At 33.3% G+C, this 14,190-nt stretch overlaps 1 protein-coding gene across 1 annotated transcript; it reads right to left on the reverse strand.

Annotated features, from left to right (window-relative positions):
- Positions 1-2,904: 2,904 nt before the first annotated feature.
- LOC123887376 (chlorophyllase-1) lies at positions 2,905-7,353 on the reverse strand. The gene is made up of 2 exons (XM_045936701.1): positions 7,034-7,353; positions 2,905-3,676 (listed from the first exon to the last, which is right to left on the reverse strand). Exons 1-2 carry the CDS (start codon positions 7,274-7,276, stop codon positions 2,993-2,995), a joined length of 927 nt encoding a protein of 308 aa, XP_045792657.1. The 5' UTR covers positions 7,277-7,353; the 3' UTR covers positions 2,905-2,992.
- Positions 7,354-14,190: the final 6,837 nt, after the last annotated feature.

Genomic DNA, 14,190 nt, shown 5'->3' on the forward strand with positions numbered 1-14,190 from the left:
TTCTGGTTACATATATGAACAATATTTACAAAAGATCTAAAGATCTTAAATATATTGGAGCAAAATATGCTTTTTTATGTTTTTTTTTATTTGTAACCTTGACTAAATATAAAGATAATGTGAAATAATAAAAAGGGTAAAATGAAAATATTGAATTATTTGTAGGGGTGAAGTGTTAAACGTAACGGTGGGAGGAATTTTTTTTGAATCACCTATATATGTAGCATTTGAGCCACTTTGCAAAAACATCCAAAAAAAATGAAATTAAATGTTTATTTTCTTTAAAAAAAATGTTAGAAAGCTATAACTAATTTGCAGAAAAGATAAATTAAAACAAAAAGGAAATTAAAGACAAGACATTAAAGGAAAGAAATTAAAGATATTTCAATTCATTTTGGTTACCTTGCAAAGTGGCTCAAAGACTACATATTTTTTTTTTTTGTTTTTTTTAAGGCTCAAAGACTACATATTTGAAACAATGTCACATAAACACACCTAATTAATCTAAATTTCATGGTCAAATACAAGCACTAATCTTTTGCTCAAGAGTCATGTCGACCCTTTTACTTTCTTATATTAGGTCATATCTATCCACTAGTTAGCATTTTTCTCTTATTATTTATTACTTTATTTGCTTTTGTGGGAAGGCTAATTACTTTATATAATTTACTCAGAACGGCAAATAAGAGTGATCACCCTTTGTTTCATCAATTGACTAAATGAATGAACCAATGAAATTCTTTTCAGCAACCATAAGTTTTAGTAGGCTTTGCAAGTGGTGATCAATATATGAATTATCAAATCTAAGGTGATTTTGTGGACCACAAAATGTGCAATTTATTTAATAGAACATAGGCGTGTAGTAATGTATGATTGATTACATAAGAGATTTAGGATTAATTAGGCATGCTTATGCTGCAACTTTTAATAGAACTTTGCATATTTGTGGACCACAAATATGCAATTAGGTATCCAATGAAAGTAAAATATTTGTCAATTCCATGACTAGGATAATTATAAAATATTACTCCATCCATTTTAAAATATCTTAGATAACTAAATATTCTAATGATCAAAATTGTACAATGACAAACATGAAATTGTCAATCGTGTCATTTATTTTAGGACATAGTAAATATATGAATTTAGAATAATGGTTCGAGTCTAGACTCTAGAGTGATACATTGTTGGGATTGAACCTACAACCTCACATCATTGAAGGGAAAAAATGTTACCATTTGGCCGACCAATGCATCATTTCAATTATGGAACGTCAATCGTATATAATCGTTCCATTTCACTAAAAGGCATGAGTTTCTATGTAAAAAAGGGCACTCTACGGGCAAAAATTCATCGGTTATCCCATTTGCACATGGTTTGTATAAATTATTGAATGCGAATTGAATCTAAAGTTTAGTATGATACACATGCTTTGAAATTTGTTTATGTAATCATCATCATGTTCAAGTTATTTGCAGCATATTCCCCAAGACAAGTGCTAACATAATCTTAGTTATCAATGGGGAAAACCAAGAGCAAACAATTATATTCTATGGTGATAAAGGGGGCTTAACCTTGTTTGTAACCATGTAACCTTATATGCTTCCCATCATTATTGTCTATACATTACATCCCTTTTCCGATTTACTTATCAGATAGAGAAAAACAGATAAAAAGGTGTTTTTTCTTCTCCAAATAGATAAATCTGAAAGGGTGTAATTTTAAAAATTATTAGGGTGGAAAAAGGATGTCTTCTCCATAATCACAATGACTAACTCGTGGAATTTGTCTACTATTCTTATGAAAGACATCCCATAATAATTTATTTATTTAAATAAATTGGTTTAAGACTTAAAATTAGGACCAAAGACAAGTATACAACACAGTTATTATTTTCTCATACATACATATTATTAGCATGATACAGTAAAGCTCAATTTACATATCTCAAATTGTACACATAATTGTGTTAGAAATACGGTATGATAATCCTGGATATCTTCGAAGAATCGTGTTCGTTCACTTTCCGAACAAAGTATTTCGACCTTATTCTTGTCTGGGTTCACGAAATCTTTGCGGGAATAATTATCGAAGAGCAATCTGTTTCTGACAATAGAGAACAGATCAGAATGTAGAGAGGAAGTAATTTTTTTTTTTTTCGTCCTTTAAAACCGAGGCCAAATGACTCCTTATATAGGAGACCAATAACAGAAAATGAACAGGCACACCTTTTCGAAAAAAACGGTCATGTCTGTTGGGAAAAGGTACGACTATTCAAACGAATTTTTCAAAAAGGTGCCCCAGCGGGACCCCAGGCAGGGGCGCTGCCCCTTGGACCCCGGCAGTGCGCTGACGAGCGTGCACTCCGCACTACCCTGACTCGTTTCAAACTTAACGCATAATTGCATTGGCCTATAGTAAATCACATTACTATCAAAATACATTGTTGATACTAAAATCACCAACAAATTGAAACACGAGCTACCAATACAATGAACTAATATGACGTTTTGTTTGACACATGAATTGACAGGACATGAACTAAGGGTAATTATAGTCCAACACAAAAGCCAATTTGATACGATAAGTTTGAATGTGAATAGAACATATAATTTCTTGTGGTCACAATGATATTCGTATGTAGTATCCATCGTTATTATAGATGATTAGTCTCGGTCGCGGAATCTGTGGAGTCATAAGGTGGATTTCTTCTGTTCCAATCGATTTTTTTTCATACGCATGAGTCATGAATGGAACCTCTGACCACATGTTTAAGAGGAATCAAAACTCTTATCATTTGGACTAATTCATTATCGGTACCGTTTAATCTTTTAAGTGAAGCAATATATATTACACACATCAAGGTCTTCTTATCATTAAAAAAATTGGGAAAATGAGAAATGATTAATTAAAGTGATTAATGATGATTCTATTACCAAAACAATTTGAAACTAGGATTACAATTTCATATTTTTACTACTGAGCTGACATTTTATGGATAAAATACAGGGTCTTCAAGCTTAGCACGAGCAAGATTTGGATCCTCCAAAATAGCTTTAAAATCTTCCCATTGATTATACAAGTAAGCCTTCAAAAAAGCAACAACTAATCCACCCAAAGTCCTTCTCGTTAAATCCTTAGGAGCAATTCCATTCTTACACATGCACTTCAAAAGACTACTTACATCATCATCTAACATATCCATATGACCATAGTCCTTAGTAACAAAATGAGCACAAGGTGGTTTACACTCATAGAAAAATTCCTCATGGTTCACCCCATCAGGAGCACATGCTATTGGAAAACAATTGCCCGTTTCCGGGCCAAGCCCAGTTCCAATTACGACAACAGGCATGTTTAAATCGAAGGATTGAGCCTTACCTGTAAGAATGTGAGGAAGTGTTCTAGTTATCTTACACTTACTTGGACCAGCCACCGGATCTATTCCAATTAAGGATGAAAATTTTAGGGTGGTTTCAGCATGACCTAGTGCAACGGCAAATGCAGTTTTACCACCTTTACTATGACCAGCTAGAACTATTGTGTCTAATTTGGCTTGAACGTTTTCTTGAACGTTTTCACTAATCTTAGGTTGAAGTTCCCCGGCTATCCAATTTGCAACTTTTCCTGCAAATTTTACTTCACATAGTCCAGGCATAGGCAAACCCAAGGTAAACTAGCCACGAGAAAGAAAATATCTATGTTAGAAAAACAAATTATCCCAAAAAAAAGGAAAAATTAAATTAAGTAGGATTCGGATAAATTGAACTAAACATTTATTATTTTGTCAAAAAATAAATAAATTATCATATAGTTGTTACATTATAGACTGAATGAGATGTTTAATCGCCGTTTGGGCTTAGCCCGCCCCATAAGACGAGAAGCCCAATATGGCTAAGAAGTCAATATCTCAATAGAGTGGTCAGTCCATAGGATATAAATGGACTAGATCATGGCTCAGAGGATAGGGTCGAACATGCAAAGGCAAGCCTATGGTAAACTAGCCATGAGAAAAAAAATATCCATGTTAGAAAATAAATTAATCAAAAGAAAATAGGAAAATTCAATTAAGAGGGGCAGATAAATTAAACCAAACATTTTTTAAAACATTTATCATATAGTTGTTACATTATGGACTGGGCAAGTTGTTTAATAGCCATTTGGACTCGGCCCGCCCCATAAGGCGAGAAGCCCAATATGCCTAAGAAGTCAATATCTTAGTAGAGTGATTAGTCCACTCCACAGGACATAGATGGACTATGTCATATATATGCCTACGTGTATATATGTGTATATATATGAAAGGGAGCAGGCTCAACTGCTCCTCTTTCTTAGAAGATATACTTGTCACATATATAGGGATTGGTTATTATACATAAGCTATCCTTATGCACCATGCATAAGTTACTTAGTGCACCCCCCAAATTACTTGTGCACCCCCCAAATTACTAGCACACCCCCAAATTTCTCATGCACCCCCCAAATTACTTGTGCACCCCCAAATTTCTCATGCACCCCCAAATTTCTCATGCACCCCCAAAATTTCTCGCACACCCCCAATATGACTTTTGCCCCCCAATTTTATTTTTTTGGTCCCCTCCACATTTCTAGCCTAAACCATTTTGTTGTGGGAATGGTTTCAGAGATATGCACTCCAAAACCATTAAGTGTATAAGATGGTTTTAGAGTACAACCCTATAATTAGAATACAAACAATAATTGTGATTTGAAACCATTTAACCAACATAATGGTTTCCAGAATTTTTAAAACCATATAAACACACATAAAACCATTTTACAATACAAATGGTTTCAGTGTATAACTATCTGAAACCATTTAACCAACATAATGGTTTCCAGAATTTTTAAAACCATAAAAACACACATAAAACCATTTTACAATACAAATGGTTTCAGTGTATAACTATCTGAAACCATTTAACCAGCATAATGGTTTCCAGAATTTTTGAAACCATAAAAACACACATAAAACCATTTTACAATACAAATGGTTTTAGTGTATAACTATCTGAAACCATTTAACTGGTTTTAAATAATGATTATAATTGTACCAAAAAAAAACAATTATGATTCTAGTTATAGGTTGTACTTCAAAACCATCTTATGCACTTAATGGTTTTGGAGTGTATATTTTTGAAATCATTCCCACAGCAAAATGGTTTAGGCTTGAAATATGGGGGGTTAAAAAAAAATTGGGCGCACAAGTCATCTGGGGGTGTGTGAAAAATTTTGGGGGGTGCGCTAGAAATTTGGGGGGTGCGCGAGAAATTGGGGGGTGCATGAGAAATTTGAGGGGTGCACGAGAAATTTGGGGGTGCGCGAGTAATTTGGGGGGTATGTGAGAAATTTGGGGAGTGTGAGATTAGGTGTGAGTGTGTGAGTTGAGATTGGCTAGGATTATTACATGTGGATGCTCAATCTAATGGATGTTATTGACTTATGTACCATGCATAAAGATTACACTTATGTATAATAACTTCTCCCCTTGTCACCTATATACCTATGATCATTAAGTCATGAGGACGTTCTACATACCTACTTACTTTAAGATTTAGCTTAAAATCATCATTGACTAAGCATTTTCAGAAATAACCCTAAAAATAACATATTATATTATAATTTCTTAAAGTCAATAAGTTAATTCCACGGTTAAATCGACATATTTTGAGACCTAAAAGTAACTCTAAACAAATAAATGTAAGTGTGAGGCCTCCTTTAATCACAATCACTTTAGTGAGGCCCAACCTAACATAAGGGCCTAATGGATAATTTGGATTTTATTTTTTTGTTTGGATATTAATGGATAATAAAAATATAATTTGAGATGTGTAAAAATTGAAGATGAAAATATATATAAATTCATCAAAGCCAAATCTCACACAAACACGTCATGAAATATTTAGAATAAACTATTTTAGCACTCTAACTATAATAACTCACCTAATAATATATACTTTTTTTTTTGGTATACAAAGGGGCACCTAATATATACTTTTTTTTTTTTTGAATTATAATATATACTTTATTAATTACAGTAGTAATTAAGGCATTATTGACTAAAGGAAAACAAAATAAATAGAGACACACTTTTGTACCAAAAAAGAAAATAGAGGTACACCGTTTGACCTGACTTTTTCTCCTCTTATTTAGAACTTATACAAACAACTTATGCAATTTTTATATATTATTATAAGTTTGTCAAGGTAGTTTATGATAAAATAGCTTATAAAATTACAATTTTCACCAGTGTGAACTTATAAAATAACATAAAACTTAATTTATATTGCATAAGTTATTTGCATAAGCTAAAAAAAAGCTAGTCCATATGTTACTACTTTTTATTATAAAAATATGTTTGAAAATAATGCAACTAATGTACACATGATTGCGGTAAACACTCTTTTTTTCAACACGCTCTATAAAATAGTTTCTAATTGTTGAAATTAATGCGGGTCTCTCTCACTTTAAAAAAAAAAAACTCACATAAAATGGTGAAACTTATGTGTATTTCTTTCATATTTCATCCAATTAGATAGTAAGTGTTAGAAAGAGTGTTTAAACGATTTATTAAAAAAAATTGTTTAAATGAATGTCTTACTAGCACTTCTCTTTTTTCTTTGTATTATAGCCATCTAATTCTCAGAGGAGGTCCGGTAATTCAGAGTTCGACCACGAGATAAATAAAGTTTAGAAGATAAATATGGAATAAATTTATTGAAATTGTGATGTATTCAATTTTTTAAGCATTAAATTTTTTGTATCATTAAATGCTATATTTCTATTTTTAGGTAGTTTAACATGTATTCTTAAGGCACAAGTTAACATGACCCAAAGATTATTTCCACTAGAATCGAATTCGAGTTTACCCGAACAATTAGTAGATCTTTAACCAGTTATTATTATTACAACGATAATAATAAATTAAAATTCGTCAAAAAAATAATAAATTAAAAGCTTAAATGAACATGAAAACATATAAATAAATTAAATGAGTAAGAGTAAAAGCATATACCAATTGAGGAGCCACAACTATGAATCCATGTGAAGTTATGTGGCCTAAGAGCTTAGAGTAGTAGCTATTACAAATGGCAAAACCATGGCAGAACAATATGACAGGGTATGTTCCTTCAACGGTTGGTGTAAAGACCAACAATGGTTTTGGAGATGTGTCAACATTGAATTGTTTCCATTTAATATTTCCAATCTGGAAAACATTTGTGCCTATGGTTGTGGATAAAACATTTGGAGATGCCATTTTCACTTATCTTCACACCAAATTGATTAAATCCTTAATTTGATTGTGAAGTGTACTTAAAGTCTAAGCAGTGTGGATAGTTTTTTTTTTTTAGCTATTCATAATTGATTGGATTCTTTTGTGGGTGAGATAAACGTGTGTATATGAACTGTTAGGGGCATCTATGAGTTTTATGAGGCTCTGTGCAAAATTTAAATGTGGCCCTTTAATAAAAAAAAATAATTTTTTTAAAAAAAAATTATCGATTTAAATGGTATATAATATAAAAAAAATCATTTTTATTCTTGTAAACATATAAATTATCAATATTAAACCAATTGCATTAAATCAAATAGAACAAGAAATACAAAATAATTATCTTTGTATATAACGTCAAAAAGGAACATCCTAATCTAAGATTAAATTTTATGCAAAGATTAATGGACTAGAACTATATTTCCGAATATAGATAACTAATCTATTGATACTCGTGATATTTTATGAACATTAATAATATATAACTATTATTTTAGGACCTAAAATTTAATCTATTAATATACATCTGATATTTTATGAGTATAAATAATATATAAGTAATATTATAGGACCTCAAAATTTTGAGTTGAGGCCCTCAAAATTTTGAGGCCCGATGCCGCCGCACTTCCCGCACATGTGTGCAGGCCGGCTCTCTGAACTGTAGTAACTCAATTCTTTCTCTTCTCTCTCTGTCAGCCGCCGACAGCAAATTTTTAGATTTCTTCTTTGTTGATTGTTCTTGGTTTAACGATTAGAGAGATGTGGTTTAGGATCAATTTTGGTCTGAAATTATTATTGTATTTTATTTATTTAAATAAGTGATTTCACAAATTTTTTAGATTTTATTCGAGTTTTCTCTTTTGTGATTTCTCGTTTTAGTACGATGTTTGTCTCGTCTTGGTACGGTGTCTATTTTTGTTCAGATTTGCAGGTTTGTTTCGATCCAAATTCAGTGCAGGTTTAATAACTTTAGCATCTTCAATGTTATAGATCTGGATACATGATTATTCCGGACATTTGAAGTTTGTCATATCAATTGTAGGCTTTGTCATAGATATTATGTCGTTTTATGCTATTAACTTGGATGATGTGAGCATGTTTGCAGATTCATCCTTATTAGTTTTTAGCGAAATTGAATATGTAATGATTTCGATTGATGTATTCCCTATGAATATTGTTGTTTTTGAGTAAAAAAAACATTGATGATGTTGTTGACATGTGTGATGTATGTCAATTTGGAAAACAAAGTAGATTATCATTTCCTGTTGCGTCATCCGGGAGAACATCTGAAAAGTTACAACTCATACACACTGATGTGTGTGGTTCGATGCCAACGACATCTTTAAATGGCATCAAGTATTTTATGTTATTTATAGATGATTTTACAAGGATGAGCTGAGTATTTTTTTCTTAAGCATAAGTCAGATATGTTTCCTGCATTTCAGAGTTTCAAACTTATGGTTGAAAAAGAGGTTGATTGTCAAATTAAAAAACTCAGATCTGATAATGGAACTGAGTATATAGCAGGGGAATTTAAAACCTTTTGTGAGCAAGCTGGAATTCAACATCAATTTACTGTTCCTTACACTCCTCAGCAAAATGGAGTGAGTGAAAGGAAGAACAGGACAATCATGGAGATGGCCCGGTGTTTGCTCTTTGAGAAAGGTATTCCTAAAACTTCTTGGGTTGAGGCTGTAAACACCTCAGTTTACTTGTTGAATTTGTTGCCTACCAAAACCTTGAAGGGAAAAACACTCTTTGAAGCATGGTATGAAAGAAAGCAATCTGTTGAACATTTAAGAATATTTGGATGCATGTGCTATGTTCACGTTCCAAGTGTGAAAAGAGATAAATTGGAAACCAAGTATGTGGTTGGTATCTTTTTGGGGTATAGCAGTAACTCCAAAGGGTATTGAATTTATAATTTGGAGACCAAGAAAATTCTTGTTAGCAAAGATGTGAAGTTTGATGAGTTGTCTAAATGGAATTGGGATAAAATTCGAGTAGAAGGCTCAAGTAAGGTATTGCCTGATGGATAATTTTCGCAAGTGAACGAATTACCACGTAGTAATAAAAATATCGATCCACAGGGATTGTGTGATTAAACTAGTCTAATAGTGTTCATAAACATTATGCAAGAAATACACATAAATTGGGGGTATGTTGAGTGATGAATTGTTAGAAAACGTGCTTTGATATAATGGAAAAGCGAGGTAGAATCATCGGAATCACCTAGTCTATAGCTAAACCACATGCAATCTACTAAACCATAGGAATCTACTCAAGTGTTCACAACTAGATCGACAAATTAGTGAATCGCAATCTCTTGTCAAAATCCACTCTATTCGTTGTCGATACTTCCCCGATCTCTCGGGCGGAAGCTACCTACAACGAATGATATGAAAGCGCGTCGATCGTTCGCTACACTCTATGCCTCAATCTCTCGACCGGAAACACTCGAGTGCTCAATGCAATTCAGTTCAGAAATTAAATCAATACTCTCGCACGTGACTTAACTCGAAATCATTACAACACTAATGAAGGATCATAAAGCATTAAGAGACGAATTGCATTAAGTAAACACTATTAACAGAGTAAATTCTTACAATTAAGCAGATTACATGAGATTCATCTACATCCTAAGCTATCCTAGATCCTACCTCCACAAGGGATTTAGCTCCTCATGTTGCTTCGTTCGCGTCCTCGCTTCAACATCATGGCTTGTGAATCCATGCTCTTGATGTGCTTGGAGCTATCCTCTGGAGTCTTGAATCCCAATCTTGAAGTTTCCAAACCCAGAATGTAGATCAAAATTGCAGAATTTTTCCAACCTGAAACAGAATTATGCAGAAACCATATATACTGAACGCAACCACGCCGCGCGCCAGATCTATCACGCCGCGCGTGGTTGCAGATCCATCAACTACGCCGCGCATGATAACGGTATCACGCGGCGCGTGATCAAGTCAGAGAGCAATCCACTTCTTGAACAAGTCTTCACGCCGCGCGTGATCAGAGTGAAAAACTTGGCTCCCTGTGATCTCCATCACGCGGCGCGTGATGGGCTACGCCCCCAGCGTAGTGAAAATCATCCATTTCCTGCATTTTTTCCTGTTTTCTTGCAAAACAAGTAATCAAGCTTATGATTAGATTTCTCTTATATTTATTGCTAAAAACCTACTAAAATGCATCTAATGTTGCTAAAATAGGCATGGATTAGAGAGTGTGACGATCCGTCATCATTGCCTACTAGAGATAGTTTGGAAGATCAAAATTCAAACTATGATAGTGATGACGATTTTCCAATCCAAGGTACTAGAACCTTGGATGATATTTATGCAACGTGCAATATAGCTATATTAGAGCCTACACGTTATGCTGAAGTTGCTAATGTTGAAGAATGGAAAGTTGCCATGCAGGAGGAGATGAAGATGATAGAGAAAAATCAAACATGGCAACTTGTAGACAAACCTGAAAATCAAAAAATTATTGGTGTTAAGTGGGTTTATAGAACCAAACTCAATCCTGATGGTTCTATAAATAAACTTAAGGCCAGATTGGTGGTAAAAGGTTATTTTCAACAACATGGTGTTGATTTTTCAGATACTTTAACACCTGTTGCAAGACATGATACAATTAGGTTGTGGTTGCTTTAGCAGCAAAATTGGGCTGGAAAATCTATCAGATGTTAAATCAGATTTTTTAAATGGCCTGCTTGATGAAGACATTTATGTCAACCAACTTGAAGGTTTTAAGGTTGCATGAAGTGAAAATAAAGTTTACAAGCTTCACAAAGCCCTCTATGACTTAAAACAAGCACCAAGAGCATGGTATAGCAGAATTGATGGCTATCTCCTGCAAAGTGGTTTTAAAAGAAGTGAAAATGAAGCTACTTTGTATGTTAAGTGGTCGAAGAAAGAAGTGGAGCTAATAGTGTCCATGTATGTTGATGATTTGTTGGTTATAGGGAATAAATCCAATTCTCTAAGTCAATTCAAGCAAGTTATGAAGAATGAATTTGAGATAACATATTTGAGTGAAACGAAATATTTTGTTGGAATGGAGATTTTTCAGTCAAGTGTTGGAATCTTTTTTTCACAAAAGAAATATGCTTTGGAGGTATTAAAGAAGTTTCATATGGATAAATGCAAGCTTGTTTCCACACCTTTGGTTGTGAATGAAAAATTATCAAAGGATGATGGTGATAATAATGCAGATGCTTCTATTTATAGAAGTATAATTGGAAGTTTGTTGTATCTTTCAGCGACTAGACCAAATATAATGTTTGCTGCAAGTTTGCTTTACAAGTTCATGCATTCTCCAAGTCAAGTTCATCTTGGTGCAGCTAAGAGAGTTTTGAGGTATATAAAGGGTGCAATTGATTATGGTTTGCGTTTCTTGAAAAATGAAAGTGGAGACCTCCAAGGATATACGGATAGTGACTGGGCTGGAAGTGTAGATGATGCGAAAAGTACCTCTGGTTATGTCTTCTCATTTGGCAGTGTTGTGTTCTCATGGAATTCAAAGAAGCAAGAAGTGGTTGCCCAATCATCAGCTGAAGCTGAGTATATTTTTGTTGCTGCATTAACAAATCAAACTATTTGGCTAAGGAAGATTTTATCAGATGTGAGACAATTTCAAAGCAAAGCTACTGTCATATGGGTGGATAGCAAATCTATTATTGCCATAGCAAAGAATCCAATCCAACATGGAAGAACCGAACACATCAAGGTTAAATATCATGCTATTAGAGAAGCTGAAAAGTCAAAAGAAATCAGTTTGGAGCATTGCAATTCAGAAAATCAGATTGTAGATATAATGACTAAAGCTCTTTCCAAAGGAAAGTTTGAAGAGTTGAGGTCAATGCTTAGAGTATTCAAGAAATATATCAAGGAGGAGTGTTAGAAATTGATATTTTTCTTAAGCTCATCCATTGTGATCCAAGCCTATCCATTGTAGGATCCATCCATAACATTTGGCATGTGATACAATTGGCTTGTTGCATGTATCACACTTGTATTGTTGCATGTAGTTTCTTTTACCACTTGTATGGTTGAATGTAGTTCTTTTACCACTTGTCATGTTACATGTATTTCTTAACACTTGTCTTCATGCATGTAAACTATGTAGTTGATCCTTCTCCTATAAATAGGAGTTCACAATGTACTTTGAATCATTCAAGTAGTAGTAACATAACCTTTTCCTCAAACACTTTATTGTCTTTCTAGTTTTCTAGTTCCTCTAACCTTCTTCTCCACCACTTTACAATAACCTTTGTTTTTTCTTACAATGTCTCATTTCCTTTTTTGTTATCATTTTGATTATTAGTTTATTACTACTCATTTTCATTTTTGTTAATGTATGTCTCAAACATGTTTTCAACCTAACTCACGATTCTTTTGTGGTTTGAAGGAAGCAGCTGCAACAACAAATAGATAGATTTTTCATCTTCTGACACTCATACTGGATTCTTCAACTTGGTAGGTTAATTAATGCTTTAATTAACTAATCACCGAGTCTTAGTAATTAAATTCAAACATACATCTTCTTCACATGTGAGGTTTCTTTTCCATGTTTTCTAGATGAAAGAATATTCTATAACACTTAAGACACGTGGAGGAGGAAGCCGATCTACAACAAGCTCTTAAGCTTCAAAGGAAGAGGTTTTGGGTTTACAACTTCTTGACATTAATTCCTTCTTCCCTACTCAATCTTCTAACATGTTCAATCAAAGTCTTGGCCTTACATTTTAGGTGTCATTAAATGTAATTTGAAAGCAACTATTATTGAACTAAATTGATTGAGATTAATCAAACGGTTGAGTAATAAAAGAGGAAAAAAGAGGGCAAATCAGAGGAGAGAGAAACTTGGTTATCTTCTTCAATTTTCCTAGTCCCAAGCTTATTTTTTGTTGGGTAAATTTTCAATCCTGCTATTTTTTTGCTCCTTAGCTCACAAATAACATATCTATATGGGTTGTGTGAATGATGTTTAGCCGTGAACAAGCACCGAAGTGGTGCTCCCTCGATTTTGTAAAACATTTTTATATTTATTTATTTATTATTTTTCACAATTTGTTCACTTAATGTCAGATTAATCAAACGGCTAAAAACAAGACAGGAGAGGCAACATGAGACAACAAACAGGAGAGGATCCGGATCCCTATTTTGATTTCATAGAATGGTTCAAGTTCTACTTCAGCGTTCAGTTTCCGCTTTTCAATGGTGCATATGAAAATAGTGAAGGCAATGTAATTGGCAAGGAAAGCTCAAGTCGTGATGAAGAATATGATATGCAATAAGGATATAGAACTTGTTCTCATTTTGATTAAGTAAACATCTAAAAGGGTACCATAAAAAGGGTACATAACTTATTCTCATTTTGAAAGCTTGATGCAGAAAAATCTAACAAGAGTCACATGATTGAGCTTTTGAAATCACTTGGAGCCTGGAGGCTTGTCTTATGTAAGGTTTTCTTATCGCTCGTTTCTAATGGGCATGACATTTCAAGTTCTGCGCGTATTGGAAAGGAAGCATGGTACATGTATGTGTGTAAAGTTTACTTTTATACCTTTTTAGGACTGTTTAAGTGGTTTATTATAGTCATTGTTGTTAAAACTGATAGAAAGCTACTGTGTAAGATTTTATTAAAGTTGGTGTTACTATTTAATATTTATTGTATTTAACAGGTTATGAGTTTCTATTTCATTGTTTCTTGTTAGAAGTGATTTTTTTTAACACCGGAGTATGTCTTTTTATTTAGGGACTTCTGATACAATTCAGTATGGTACTGGATCAGTTTCTGGTTTCTTTAGCTATGATAATATAAAAGTTGGTGATATAGTTGTGAAAGACCGGGTAATGTTGATTTTCATTCCATATTTGGTTTCCTTCACACGG

This window comes from Trifolium pratense, linkage group LG5 (assembly GCF_020283565.1).
Source record: "Trifolium pratense cultivar HEN17-A07 linkage group LG5, ARS_RC_1.1, whole genome shotgun sequence".
In the NCBI taxonomy this organism is placed as follows: Eukaryota; Viridiplantae; Streptophyta; class Magnoliopsida; order Fabales; family Fabaceae; genus Trifolium; species Trifolium pratense.

What these genes read in the sequence shown, in the direction of transcription:
- LOC123887376 (XM_045936701.1), bottom strand. Translation starts at nt 7,276, where the DNA reads ATGGCATCTCCAAATGTTTTATCCACAACCATAGGCACAAATGTTTTC. An exon ending in TAGTTGTGGCTCCTCAATTG is followed by an intron (nt 3,677 to 7,033) that starts GTATATGCTTTT and finishes TCTCGTGGCTAG; the next exon opens with TTTACCTTGGGTTTGCCTAT.